The sequence below is a fragment of the Schistocerca americana genome, chromosome 4 (assembly GCF_021461395.2).
Source record: "Schistocerca americana isolate TAMUIC-IGC-003095 chromosome 4, iqSchAmer2.1, whole genome shotgun sequence".
NCBI lineage: Eukaryota > Metazoa > Arthropoda > Insecta > Orthoptera > Acrididae > Schistocerca > Schistocerca americana.
In genome coordinates, this window is record NC_060122.1 from 523,965,024 (window position 1) to 523,980,798 (window position 15,775).

Below are 15,775 nucleotides of genomic sequence, written 5' to 3' on the forward strand. Positions count from 1 at the left end.
AGTGAGAGGAAAGGCAAGAAGAAACAGAGGAGAATTCTATGAAAGCTACTGTAGCAAATAGAGGAGATGAGGCAGTTACTGAAGATTTTAAGGGAGCTAAATAATTTTAATAACAGAATGTGATTCATTAATTAAAACTTCCGGGCTGAATTGCCATGGTCCATATGTAAAACTTCTTCTCCCTCCTGATGCTTCGTTGCCTACTCCGGGCAGCATCGTCTGAGGTGAGTAGGCGACTCACCTCAGAAGATGTTGCCCAGAGTAGGCAACGAAACGTCAGGAAAGAGAATAAGTCTTACATATGGACCATGGCAATTCAGACTGGAAGTTTTAATTAATGAAGACGCCGGCTGTGAAAGCTTACATCTTATGAGAATGTAATTCAATTCATAAATGAAAACTGAAATAAAACTGAAGCACTCTGTCCTCATTATGCTGTGCAGGCTTTTTATATAAAAAACTAACTGTAACTTCCACCTTTTCAAACTTCAGTTTGCAATGGATCTTGGGAACTGAAATGGGTTATGAATTGTTATTGTTGTTTGAAGACTATTCATTTACCACAGGAAATGTCATATTATCAGAATTAAGGGCAGTGTAATTTTGTTTCTTACCTGTAGCATTTTGTTCTCCTTTTACGGCTGCAATGTCTTCAACAATCAAACCTAAGCGTATAGTTTCAACACGTTCTCTGTCAAGTAATTTTGCTATTTCAAGGAGGCCATTCAAGGGATCAAGCTTGAAAATGCTAATGTAGTTATAATCTGTAATCTTGACAACTGTCCCTTCTTCACTGCGACCTTCTGAATTATTTGGATCAATTCTATAGCGCAAGATAGGATTGTCATCCAAATCTATTGCTGTCACTTGATGAACATATTTACCAACCTGTAACCAGACAATATCTATTTATATTGTTGAATCAGTGTCTCTGGGTACATACATCTTGCTGCTGGATAACCACAAAATTGCATTCTCCATAGTTGTTATTAATCACTGTTACCAGAAAACAATACTGGGTTATGATGGTCTTAATTTTCATTCAGTAGATTCATTAACCAGGTTGATACTGTAGATTAAATTCTGACTAAAGTTGGTGTTTCTGTCACAACATATAGCCTTATATAACATCATTGGTAAATATGCTTACTGACTGTTGCCAGTAAGTCAAATTAATTAAGGATGCTAAAAGATAACTGTTTCATTTTCATTAGTGAAGTATTAGAAATTAAACATTTGTTACACACCCAGCTCATAAAATTATCTACTGTTATGGAATTTATATACTTCTGTTAAATACAGAAATATTTGACATATCATTATGATACAATTTTGAAATTTAAAATTCTTAGCTGCTCAATTTTTTTATTATGGAGTATAATGGCAGATCACATGTAATTAAAATTCACAAGATTTACAGGTTAACACATTCTCATTCCAGTAAGAAAGGATATCATACTACACACAATTTCACATAAGCAGATTATTATTAATGACATCTAGCTCACTCTTACAACATGCTCCCATTTCTAAAATAACTCCTAGAACTTTTAGGTCCTAATTACAATCAATGAAATGCTGAAAAGCAAGTGGTAATTAACAAATGTCTTGTGGGTTAGCGGCTTTGTCCTTATGTAGCCACGCTGTCGGACATGATATCAGTGACATTTAGTCCATTTTTGTATAATGTATATACACTGTGCTACAAAATTAAAGGGTCACTTTTTTGAAACCCATTTTTTCTTCCATTGCGATGACACAAACCATGGGCGTGTCACACCATGGGAAGATTGTCACACCTCCCCTTACACACATCTTAGCCCTTCTGCTGACACCTCTGTGACAGAGGTCAGATCTGAGACATGCACTGTTGAAAGCAAGTGGTTTTCTTATTGCCGGCCAAGGAAAACATTTTGAACACATCGCTGATGAGAATTGACACAGAAAGACCTTAGAAGGTGTCATGAAGGGTGTGACTGAAACCACTATTTCCTTGGGGTCATACATTTCTACACATTTCATCCTCAAAAATGACAGTGTGCTGCAGTGTGTGACAGGTTCTTGAGAACATTTGACACTGCTGATATCCCCCAGATGACTCAATCTTTTTCTAAGAACATCATGAGGTTGCAACTCCATTGAACATGATCTCACCATTTTGGGGTGTAGCGTGATTGCAATTCTCGCTCTGGTACACAAGGTGCAGTCACTAAGGACCATTCAAAGCTATTCAATGAAATATGAGCATGATGCGAAACAGAAAAGGGTATTTACCATTTCCTATTCCTCTTTTTCTGAGCCTTTCTATTAGGAGTGCACATGGAGGTATTATATTGACATGCAAATAAATAAAATAGTAAAGAGTCCCTCTACGACCTCCCCCCAGTTTGGTAATACCCTTCATACTGCCCACACAACTTTATTGGGCACTTTAAAAAGGTTGTCATAGACACCAAACCTACAATTACTACGCACTAGTTGGCTAGACAACCATTCTGACACACTTCAGATTTTGTATGTGGTAATAAGGCACTAGTGTTGGAAAGGTTGGCCATACTGCCAGCACTTAGGAATTGGTGGATAGGTGTCTCTGTACAGGGACATTTTTGAAGTAACCAGTGAAGGTGTGCAGGTGGCACTAAGGGTGTTTTTGAACTGAGGGGTCTTAGAGGGACTTTTTGCTTTTCTATTCATGCGTTGCCAATGTTGCACTGTGTGCCCCTCTACAGGCCCTCCACCCCTTCCAACGCACAGCCACAGGAGGTGAAAATGCATAAAAACTATTTTCTGCTTCAGATCACAATCAGATTTCATAAAATATTTTTGAAGTGTCTATAGTTGTTTCACACTGTATACAATAGCAACAACAGCAAAATTTATGAGATCATATTCAGCCCTACAATATCTTTAAAAAAGTGTTGAAACATATGGTGAGTGTCAGCAGTGTCAAAGGTTGTCAAGAACGTCATCCTGTTGCACACTGCATGCAATCTGCCTTGTTCGACTGCAAAATGTGTGAAAATGAAATCCCAAATGGAAGGGGTGGTTTCATTCACACCCTTTGTAACACTTCCTAAGGCCGTGTCTGCAATGTTTTCCTTGACCATCCACAAGAAAACTGCTTGATTTCAATGCTAGATGTCGCTGTTATGACCTCCATCACATAGGTGTTGAGAAGGGGAGGTGTGATGATCTTTCCATGTTGTGACACACCTAAAGTGGCAAGGGGCAGAACTGTAGTAAAAAGTGGTGCCAATGTGACACCATTAACCCACCTTCCATCTCACATGAACTTCTGAGATCTGGCCTCTCCCCCCCCTCCTCCCCCCCTCCCTCCCCCCCACACACACATTTTGAACTTCTGTGTTGCAATATGAGAAATGACAGTATTTTTTTTTTTTTAAAGCAGCCCTTAAATTTTGTTACACTGTGTAGTTCTCATTGCACACCGGCCGTGCCTACTTCAACCTCATTATGACTGTAGGCTGTCATCTTCATTGAGGCTGGTACTGGTTACTTTAATTTCCCCACCATCCCAGAACCTGATAGCTTCCCTGATGATAAAGGTATTGCCCAATAGCACTCTCTGTTCATTTATGAGAAGTTTTTTACTTAAAGCTAATTTCTCAGGATAACATCCTTGACAGAGTTTTCGGGCTGTAGGAATGCAACATTCTTCCTGTGCTCCAAGAAAGTGTTTGTCATATTCATGTAGTGATTGAAACCTTGAGGCTGTGCTGAAGTCACCAATCCAAAATTGTCACAAAACAGGTTCATTACAGAGGTGACTTTTCTGACTGCCATTACAAAACATAATGATTTTACAGGATTATCTTTATAGGACCCTCCCAAAACTCTTTTTTTAACGGTGTTCTGTGATGAATACAGAAATGCAAACCGCCTTGTGAGCATTTCGTTGTGTGTGTGTGTGTGTGTGTGTGTGTGTGTGTGTGTGTCACACACACACACACACACACACACACACACAGAGAGAGAGAGAGAGAGAGAGAGAGAGATAATTTATGAAACAAGAAGATCAAAACACAAGACACTAATTCCATATATAACACAACAGAAAAATTCTGTTAATTTCGAATACGTAGGGCGAATCACCTAAAACTTGCACTGCAAAAATGTAAAGTGGTATTGATGTGCAGTTTTCACAGAATTGATTGGTATTCTGGGGCTCATATTGTTAGCCAATCAACAGATTGTAATAATGCTCCAAAAGTATATTTTTTGTGTAAACATACACTTTTTTGCACTAGTTAAATGGATTCTGATCAGTAACAAGACAACTGACCATCACAGGTAGTGTCCAAAATGACCACCGGCAGTGACAATAGACACTTCCAGTCTGGGATGGAACAATTGTTGCATGCATCCTAGGATTTCAGCGGAGATGTCCAAGCAGGCTGCAGTAACATGCCATTGCATATCATTAGGTGTAGCTGGTATGTCCTTGGAGACAGTGTCTTTCAGCTTTCCCCACAGAAAAAAGTCTACTGGCATAAAATCTGGAGAATGGGCTAGCCAAGGTACTGGTCCTGGGTAACCAGTCCGAAGATTTGGAAACAGTCTGTCAAGGCGTGCTGTAGTAATTTATGCACTATTGGCCAGACAGCCATCAAGTTGGTACCATAAGTTCCTTCTAGTTTGCAGAGGAATGTCTTGTAGCAACCATGGTCTGTTATGAGGGTGTGATACTTGTGCACATTCTGTGGTCAGTCTATGAAAAATGGGCCTATGAACTGATGGTTCACACTACCACATCACATGTTCACATTCCATGGACCACTGACATACCACCTAACAAAGCCAATGGGGATTTTCAACAGACCAATAGCACATGTTTTGGCAGTTTACCTGGCCACAACTGGTAAATATGACTTCATCTCTAAAAAAGATATGTAATACATCCCTTGTACAGAAGTTAACACAATTCTCATAATCTTTTCCCTGCAGCTCTTGATTGAGAGAGATGTGATAGGGATGGAACCTATGTTAATGGAGAATCTGTAGGACACTTGCCTGACTCATGCCACTTTCTCATACAACTGCACAGGAGATAACAATCAAATCACCTCCAACAGCAGCAAGAACATTAATATCCCTCTCTTCTGTCATCTCTTGTTTCCTTCTGCTACACTGTCTAGGTGTTACAGTACCATTTTCATGTAACTAGTTGGAGAGGTTAATAAATAACCACCAAGATGGTTCACGTCTATTGGGATGTCTTGCCATAAACACCATACAAAAACAAACCGCACTCTTCCTACACTCTCCATATACCATGAGCATGTCGGTTTTTTCTGCATTGCTAAATTCCATCATTCATTCACAACTTACTACTTGGACTGTCACAGACTAACTGACTAGGAAGTCACAATACACTCAGGGAACATAAAAGCACACTGTAAACAAACATAACAACACCTAGCAACCATGCAGGTTGAATGGCACAAACAGGTGTCAGTGTGGAAACTTTTCAAAATATGAAATCTCATAAATAATTCGCACTAGAATCCTGCATCAAACGTCACTGACATTCTAATTTAACCTACTTTTAGCTTGTTAATGTCGATAGGCAATGTTCCATTTAAAAAAGTGTATATTTGCACAAAAAGTATGCTTTCTAAGTGTTATTATAAACTGTTTGTTGGCTAACAATATGAGCCCCTGATTACCAATACATTCTTTGAAAACCGCACATCAATAGCACTTTCCATTTCTGCAGTACCTGCAGTGCAAGTTTTAGGCGATTCATCCTGTATAATAGGTTGTGAAGCTACATAATTAAAAAGGAAGAAGATTAGTCCAGTAGCATATACTGATTTTCTTTTCTAATTATCACATGAAATATCTATACTGATACACTTAATTAAAATTTTGTGGATGGCATTTTGCTGTACATAAACTTTTTCCTTGACTATGTTCTCCAGTCAAGCACCAAAGGGAGGTGGAGTTGTTTAATTTGCAGTTTTGCAAATTTGTAGTACACTTTGTGTGTTGGAAACTGTTTGTAACAGATAAAATGAAAACTAGTTTTAAATTTCTGCTATTCACTGAGTTTAAGTTGGAGTCATTCACTTTTCATAACAGGTAACACAGTTTAATTGTTTTAAAACTATTGTCTGCAGAGAATTCTGTATGTAGGAACTAACCTGCACTCTCTCATCTCTTCATCTACTCCAAAACTTAAGGCATGGTCATCCTGTTACTATTTCTTTTCTTCTTTATTAATTTGCTACTTTGCACAGTCATTTCCGTTCCTGGCTGCTTTCAGATTTGTTTCATAATTCGGTTGTTATTAGCATGTTCTGTTTTTCACTGACATCCCAATATTATTTTTCTATCTTCTTTTCCCACAGTTAACATTTTACTTCTTTCCCTCACTCTTATTTAATTTCTGATGTGTACCTCTTATATGTTGTTACTTATACTACTTTTGTCTTTACTGCTATATTTATAACTTCTACTACTATTTTTAATTATTTTTGTAATCTTTTCTCATTTCATCTGTAGCTCATTATATTGTTTATTGTTATAGTCTGCAACTGCCTTGTACCACTTACTGTGGTGATCTTCTGTTTAGAACAGCCTCTTTAAACTTTTTGTTGCTGGGGGTTCTATTTGTGTCTAAGCTACATCATTCATGCAATCATTTTGTTGACTGGCATCTATATCTAACACAGTCAACACTCGTTTCTTTTTTAATCTTATTTTCTTTTCACTTGAATATCCTCTTTTGTGCAAATTCAGATCATAGCAATATCTCAGATTCTCTACCGGCATATTTTTTGCATGAATCTTCATGGATTGCAGCACTCTTTCTCAGTGATGACAAACACAAAAAAGTTACATATACTGGGTATATTATCTTGAGGAAACAAAGTGACTATCTTGGAATTCTTTGTTGTGTATTCCAGCTTCTACTCATGCAAGTGGTATAGCTTTACCAGTTTTGACTTATAAGCAAGTCATCAATCAATGATTGGAATCCATCACATAGTACCTCATCAAATGAAATGGTCCAGAGAGGAGAGCACATCTCCAGATCTATTCAGCTGATCAGTTACTATGTAACAAACATCATCTGATGATGACTTGATAAAAAGTCAAAATCAGTAATGATACCACTTGTGTTGCATAAGACTGAACTATGTAATTAAAAAAAAAATAGAAAATAATTGAAATTAAGCTTCCATCTTACAGTGGATGATAAATGCTCCATCAAATTTCATCAGTTCAATGTAAATAACGATTGTAAACTACACAGTGAAAATAAGTTTATTTCCCCTATAGCTTCAATAATATCCTCTTTCTAGCAGTAAAACAAATTTTATACTAATATATTAGTTTCTCCTCCCTACCAGCCCCAATCTCTCTCTCTCTCTCTCTCTCTCTCTCTCTCACACACACACACACACACACACACACACGTTTTAATAGACCTGAATTGACAGAATATCGACAGACATGTGAGAAAGATGTGACTGACCATATAAATACACTAGCCTCTTTGTTACATTAGAACAAAACAAAATATGACAAGAACTGATAAGTGATATCACTTACAAATTTACATGAGCATATGTCTGCAGCTTACCTGAGTATTTTCCCTGACTCTGATGACACCTGGCTCAGTGAACACAGGTGGTTTGTTATTAACATCTAGAACAGTGATATTTACAACAACCTTTGTAAAAAGCTGATCATTTCCAATACCGCCATCTAGTGCCAAAACCTCTAGATTATAAACAGAAGTTTTAGGGTCCGTACGGTCAGGATCTAAACTTGCACCATGAGCCACACTGATCACGCCAGTATCAGCGTCTATTATAAATTTGTCTTCAGCTCCACTTTGAATTCTGTAGACCACAGCATTGTTTGGTGAAGATCCATCTCCATCAACAGCCTTTACCTTCAAAACAAAATTTGTGCCACCTTATGATTTCATTCACATATTGTTCTTTATAGAGTTGACACAAATATAAAGAAAGTGATTTCAAACCAATTAATTTAAATAGAGTGCTGACTAAAATATAAACAAATATACAGGTCAGTCACATTAGTGTGACCATCAACATCAATGTGCAATAACCACTCACAGATGGCATGTGTCAACACTAGCCGTGTAGTGTATATAAAGGACGTCAGGGGTGGGGAGGATACAGAAAATCGTGCAGTCATATGGAAATGGAGATATTTATCTGATTTTGAAAAGGGCATGATCATTTGCTTTCAGGCCTAGGTTGAAGGCATTTTTGAAACAATCAAGTTGGTAACTTGTTCATGTGCTGCCATGGTTAAAGTATACTTGGATGGTAAAATGATGCTATATGAGATCTGCACTGAGGCAGCTGTGGTGCACCACGGGCCATAGATGATGGGTGAACAGCAGCCATAGAGAAGCGTATGAGTGAATAGATGTGCAACTGTTGAGCAACTGACTGCCCAGATGCACCCAGGGGCTACCAAAAATGTCTCCTCAATGATCATTCAGCAAACATTGCTACATATGGGCCTCCACAGCTGGTGTCTGGTTCATGCACTTGTGCTGACTGTTGTTCGTTGATGACAAAGGCTGCAGTTTGCATCCCAATACCACAACTGAACATCCACAGAGTGGCAGCAGCTATACTTTTAAGATGAATTACGTTTTATGCTCCATAGGACAGATGGCCATTGGCGTGTACAGTGTGAAGCATCTGAAAGCAAACAAAGAAGGAACATTACGGTCTGGAGAATGTTTTGTGGCATACCATTGGTAACCTCATCATTCTAGAAGGTAGACTGGATCAACACAAGTATGCATCTATCCTTGGGGACCGTGGGCATCCCTACATGCAGCTTGTTTATATTCTGCACTATGCATCTAAAAGCAGGACAATGCAACATATCACACTGCTCTTAGTGCACATGCACAGTTTGAAGAGCCCCATAATGAGTTTACCGTACTGCCAACAAGCTGCCCAGATGTAAACCGAATCGAGAATCTGTGGGGCTACCTTCATTGGGCCGTTCGCACCATGGGTCCTCAAGTGAGAAATCTGGCCATGGCACTAGAGTCAGCATTGCCCCACATACCTGTTGATACTCTCTGGAACCTCACCAATTCTCTTCCTGCACATGTCATAGCAATCCACGCTGCTAAAGGGGTTATTCAGGCTTTTGACAGGTGGTCATGCTCATGCTACTGAACAGTGTACAATGTACTATATCAGGGGTAGAAACAGTGTCTTCAGTAAGAGCACTGAAAGCAGAATATAATGTTATCAGTTGCTCATACATATCACAGCCTTTGCCCTTCTTATCTAAACAATAGAACTCTGACTGGATTATTTAAATGTACAACATCTGTATGCATGGCATCAGAACAATCAAAGAAACCCTTCCACATGCCATATAAAAATTACCTACTTATTCTGTAGAATTGAGAATATTAGACCCCAATTATTTCAGAGGACACTACTTGTCATTGCAGATTTGACAAATTGAATGTTAATATAGTGTTAGTTAACTGCAGGACCATCAAAAGAAAGATTCCAGAACTAATTTAATTGAAAAATCCTAATAATGACCACTAGTATGTCAGTGGTGGCAGCATGTCTAAAGCTATAAATAATATGGTAACCATCTAGTCACATTAGACCAGATTTCAAATGTGAAATACTTTGGGTGATGGTAAGTATAAAGATGGATCATGAATGAGTGCTTTTATAGATCATTCTGCTTCAAGAGCTATAGTGACAGAACATTTTAAGGAAAACTTGGAGAAGTTCATTAGCAACTGCCCTGATAAAGTAAATAGTTTAGGAGTAAAGGGGAGAAATTCATTTGTAAACAGTTTAGGAGTAAAAGAGACCACTCACCAAATAGTAGAATCATAGAGCAAACGCACACACACACACACACACACACACACACACACACACACACACAGCTACATTCTGCCAGATGAAAACACAATGCCTGCAGTTTGGTAGGTGGACTGGGGTGATTGGTAGTGTTGTGTGGTTTGAATAAAGAGATGGGAAATGGGAGTAGGGGTTGGGGGGGGGGGGGGGGCGTAGGTGGCAGCTTAAGAGAGAGGCAACTAGTGTGTGGGAGGGGGAAGCAGCAGATGTACAGGATAGGCATGTGACACACAGACACCAGAGTGGATGCACAGTGACAATTACATGAAGACAACCTGGAGGTGGATAGAGGAAGAGGAGATTTTTGGGTAGAGTGTGTGGGAGCAGTGGATTAGTGAAGACTGAGGCCAGAAGGATTACAGAAGCAAAGGATCTAGTGCAAGAAGCAGGGGGATCCAGATGGCATGCGTTGCGAATCGAACACTGAACACGAGCATGTTGTGTTCAATGGCTTTTTCTACCACTGGATGGTCAACTTTGTTCTTGGCCATAGTTTGGCAGTGGCCATACAGTCTGTTGGACAGCTTGTTGGTGGTCATGCTCGCATAAAATACTGTGCAGAAATTGTGGTAGAGCTGGTATATGATACGGCTGCTTTCACAGTTGACCCTGTCTGTGATGGTATAAGATAAGCCAATGAAAGACTGGAGTAGGATGTGATGGATTGGTGAATTGGACAGGTCTTGCAATTGTGTCTTCTAAACATATAGGACCCCTGCGGTAAGGGTTTGGGGTTGGGAGTGCGAGTAACACAGAGACAGATCAGGATGTGGTATATGTTGGATGAGTGGCAGAATATTACTTTAGGTCCTGTTTGAAAGCTGGAGAGTTCTCCTTCTTTCTGTGTGCTTCTAGATGACTCAATGCTCCTAGTAATCAGAGAGTGGTCTCCTTTACTCCCATATTATTTCATGATTGTGTTATAATATTAAGGTAAGATTTCGAATTTGCAGCTATAGACAGTGGGATTTGACTGATTGGGGTGGTGGTATCAACAGAGAACTGTGTGATACTGTTCTACCTGCCTTGTCCAAAAATTAGCTTGAGAAGTCAATCTGAGAAATGACTCATTAAACATCATGGATCTCCTAGTTACAAGAATGCCTGAACTTTTCAATTCAGTTAAAACACAGCAGAGGAAAGACTTACTAGTTGCCAACTCCTACTCCATTGGCGAAATTTTTAATAGAAACAAATGATGTATTGTATTTATTCATACTATTAGTATTGTTATTTCAGCTTAAAAAAAATCGACATGTTCCACATCCACGAGGATCTCCTCAGCACTGATCTATGGAACGAAAAACTAATCTAATCTGGGTGAAGCCAGGGGTTTTACGATGTCACAATAAAAGCATTCAACAAAACTTGTTACGTGAGCTTACAGTGGAAGACGTAAAGTCGTACATCAATTACTTAAGAATGGATGAGCATACATCTCTGTATATGCTCAATGAAGTGTATCCTCATATCACAAAGCACAATATTCACTTAAGAACTGCTACATCTTCAGAAGACAGGCTCACTGTAACACTTTGATTCCTTGCTACAGGAGAGGGTTATGTTAGGTTAGGTCAGGTCAGGTCTCCAATCTTCTTAATCTATTTTTGTATTCAGGGTGCCTCACGTTGTAAAGCGCCTCATCAGCTTCAGACATCTCCATTAATTTTGTAGTTGTCGGCACACACCAATTGTATTTACTGGCAATGGTTATAAAAACACTACAGACGACAGAACGCTGCAGCGATGCTAGCGCTCCATGTGGTAACATGTCACATTGCAGTGAACAGAAGACAAGTGATTTCTTTGATCAAATATACAGCGAGGCCCTAGATTTGATCAAATATTGGACGACATTTGACAAAGTCCCTATTACACTATCAAATATCTTTGACAAAGATATTGGAAAAAGAAATTTGATAGTGTAATACCGGCCTTAGGTATGTGCCAAACAAAACTGCAGGGATGCAAAAGACTCCACAAAACTGAATAAAGTCAAAATTAGTCAAAGTAAATCTTTGCTTGCTGAATTCAAAATATTTGAACATAAAATTTTGTCTGCATATCTGACAGAAAAATGTAAGAATTTTGGTGTTAAGTAAACAAACAGATCAAAGCAGTTGTCTATGGACCATACGGACACTAATCTGGGGATAGCATAGTGAACACCAGAACACTAAATTAAGTTTTCCAAAACTGAATTTAGTTGATCGGTGGACATTGTCAAGGAACAGTTCCTCCAATACTTTTCAGTAGTATCTAATTACCAATTTTTTTAAAAAAAAAAAAAAAAAAAAAAAAAAAAAAAAAAAAAAAAAAAAAAAAAAAAAAAAAAAAAAAGAAGCAGTAAAAGTACTTGTCATAATCTTGGATGAGCATCTGAACTGGGAAGAACAAACTGTTGCAGCATGCAGGAAATCTCTCTCCTGCCTACATGCAATTCAAAAATACTTGCCATAATGGAATGAAAGTAAGCAAAGTGTTCCATATTTTCAATTTTCATGCCACCCATGTCTGACAATATCAACATTACAAATAATGATTTATTTAGGCATCTAAGTGCTATGTATCTCTTAAGTGAATATGTTACCCCACTGTAATCACCAAACGAAATTAGGACTGTCAGATTCTTCTACTTCCACATCCTCATACTGGAGTATATGCTTGGCAGAAGTCTCTTAAAGGATCTTAACTGCTTATAATGAGTCTTTCCAAAGCTTTCTAACAATGAATTGGGTACAGACTTTTCACTCATGTCCACAGAATATTTATTAGCACCCATTTTCTAAAACTGCATTTGGTTTGCTGTTTATGGCAATATATTTTCATCTACAAAGTAAACAAACTTAGCATCTAGCAATCCAGGGAATGACAAGTTTAATAAACACAAGCATGATTAAAAAACCTAATATGTAATCTTGAGAGACACCGCACATCATTACTTCCCAATAAAGTGACAACGGACAGCTTAATTCATGTGTGTTTCATATTAACATACTTTGTTTCCAGTTAGAAAGATTTGACTTCAACCATTTTTCAGCAGTGCTTGTGACACTGCGATATTCTAACTTTAACATATGGTATGATTCACAAAGTGAAATGTGCATCAAGATTCAGATTTCTTTCAGTACCTTTAAAATAGAGGTTCCTCCTAGTGTATCTTCAGGGATAGATCTCTTGTAATGCGGATGTTCAAATTGAGGAGCAAAATCATTGACATCTTGCACATAAATTATGACACCCACTTCACTCGAAAGACTTGGGTGCCCTCGATCTTCTGCTTTCACGATCACATTCATTGTTCTGACATTAATTCCTGTAAGGCCATCAGTGGAGAGATGTTCAAAGTCAACAGGAAAACGTGGTTGCAGAAGACCATGTTTTGGGTGTATAGTAAAATTTTCATATCCACTGATAATGCTGTAATTTATGTCACTGTTGTTTGTTCCTGAAACAGATAAATGAAAATGAAATCATCATTTCAAAAAGCAACATATGAAATAGTTTTCATTGCAAATTATTTGATTCTCCTTTGTATTTTAAGTCTGTGTAGTCATTACTGATGTCTTTTATAATCAAGAAGCAATGAAGTTGTAATTATACTCATTTGTAAATCTATAATCTATAATCACTTGTAATTATACTATATGGGCGAACTATCAATAAATAATTACTTTTTATTGCCTCACTAAAAATGTACAACTTCATTTTCTTAAGTGCACTGTCAGTGGTTTATCAATGTACCATTTTCTGGGTTCCTCAGGTTGGTAGAAAATGCAGATCACACATGCCTACAAAAAGGGTAGCTAAAGAGATTCACAAAACTACCATCAGGTATCCTTTGAGTCTTATGACATATTTTTACCTCGAAAGTAATGAGGTGTCTCAAACAAAATGACCTCCTGTACACTAACCAGCATGGATTCGTCACTCATCAATTATGTGAAACCCAACTTGCACTTTATATGACATCCTGAAAGCCACACAACAAGGCACTCAGGTAGACACAGTATTTATTGACTTCCGGAGAACATTTGACTCAATGCCACACTTTTATTTATCATCAAAAGTATGATTTATGGGTTAATAAGTGAAATTTGTGACTGGATTGAGGAATTCTGAGTAGGCAGGATGCAACATATTATCTTGGCTGAAGAGTCATTGACAGATGTGGAAGTAACTTTGGGTGTGCTCCAGGGAGGAGTGTTGTATATTAATGACCTTGCAGACAATATTGATAATGTGCATTTACCTGTAATACATACAAATATTCATTCAGATCTAGAATGAAATTTTCGCTCTGCTGTGGAGTCTGCACTGATATAAAACTTCCTGGTAGATTAAAACCGTCTGCCAGACCAAGACTTGAACTCGGATCTTTGCCTTTCGAGCGCAAATGCTCTACCTAAAGAGCTGCCCAAGCATGACTTGCAACCCATTGCATAGCTTCAGTTTTATCAGTACCTTGTCTCCTACCCTCAAAACTGCACAGTAGCTCTCCCACAAACCTTGCAGAACTAGCAATCCTGGAAGAGTGCAAGGATAGCAGGAGAGCTTCTGTGAAGTTTGGAAGGTAGGAGACAAGGTACTGGCAGCACTGAAGCAGTGAGGGCCTATGATCAATCATGCTTGGGTAGCTCTTTCAGTAGAGCATTTGCCTACGAAAGGAAAAGGTCCTGAGCTTGATTCTCAGTCTGGCACACAGTTTTAATCTGCCAGGAAGTTTCATTCATTCAGATATTTGTAAGATTTCAATGTAGTGCAATGATTGGCAACTTGCTTTAAAAATCCTGAAATGTAAAGTTGTGTGCTTCACATAATAAGAAACCTAGGATCCTACTGCCAGCACAAGTCACAGTGGGAAATGGTCAGCTCATACAAATAATTGGTCATTACAGTTCGTAGGTAGGGTCCATTTCATATGGGACTAACAGGATATTAAATGTTTATGAAGATGGGCAGCACAAAGGCTCTCAGATTTGTTTGACAAGTGGGACACTGTCACAGAGATGATGAAGAAACTGAAATGGCAGATGCTTGAAGAGAGATGCAAACTATGCCATGAATAACTACTTACAAAGTTTCAAGAACCAACTTTAAATGACATATCTATGACTATATTACAGTCCCCCTACTATGGACCAGGAAGATAAGATTAGACTAACTGCAGCAAGTACAGAGGCATTTAAGCAATGATTCTATTTGTGCACCATAATGAAATGAAGTGGGGATAAGCCTCTATAATTGGTACATTGAGAAGTATTCTCTGCCATGTACTTCACTGTGGTTTGCAGAGTATGGGTGTTGACTGAGGTGTAGGATGGGAAATGGGGAATTGTATTTTGCATCTCTGTAGCTATCAGGCTTATTGTTGTCAACCCTATTTCTTTGGTTTTATCCATCTCTTTACAGACATGGTTAGATGTTTGCAATTTTATTCATTTAAATAATTTTCTTTAACAAGACAATTTTGTATTTACAGTCACATCTACAATACGCCATGTATTTTTTTACAGTTTCAATAATTAGAAAATTACAAATTCGAGACATCAAATAAATATATCACTGACAACATGCTCAGAAAGCAGAAATATGATGTACCTGAAGAAGCAGCTTTCAAAACAATGTAATTAAAATTTATTTTCTCTTTGTAATTATACATATAACATGCATACATATATGAGTTACCATTTGATAACTTAATAAAAAAGCCTCATCAAAAAAGGATGTGAAAATGTGCCCTTCTCCCACCTAGATTTACACTATGTGATCAAAAGCCTACTGTCTTGCACACTTAGTATCTATCATTCTAAAAATATGGAACATACAAAACGTGATAAAAGAGAAATGGCAAT

General features: G+C 38.0%; 1 protein-coding gene across 1 annotated transcript in view; it reads right to left on the reverse strand.

Annotated features, from left to right (window-relative positions):
* The window catches only part of LOC124613910 (cadherin-23), a 356,576-nt gene that overhangs the window by 145,000 nt on the left and 195,801 nt on the right, over nucleotides 1–15,775 (reverse strand). Inside the window, exons 14-16 of the mRNA XM_047142660.1 lie at nucleotides 13,052–13,368; nucleotides 7,610–7,924; nucleotides 615–888 (exon numbers count right to left, since the gene is read on the reverse strand). Of these exons, the coding sequence (XP_046998616.1) occupies nucleotides 615–888; nucleotides 7,610–7,924; nucleotides 13,052–13,368 (906 nt within the window). The remainder of the gene's footprint in view (nucleotides 1–614; nucleotides 889–7,609; nucleotides 7,925–13,051; nucleotides 13,369–15,775) is intronic.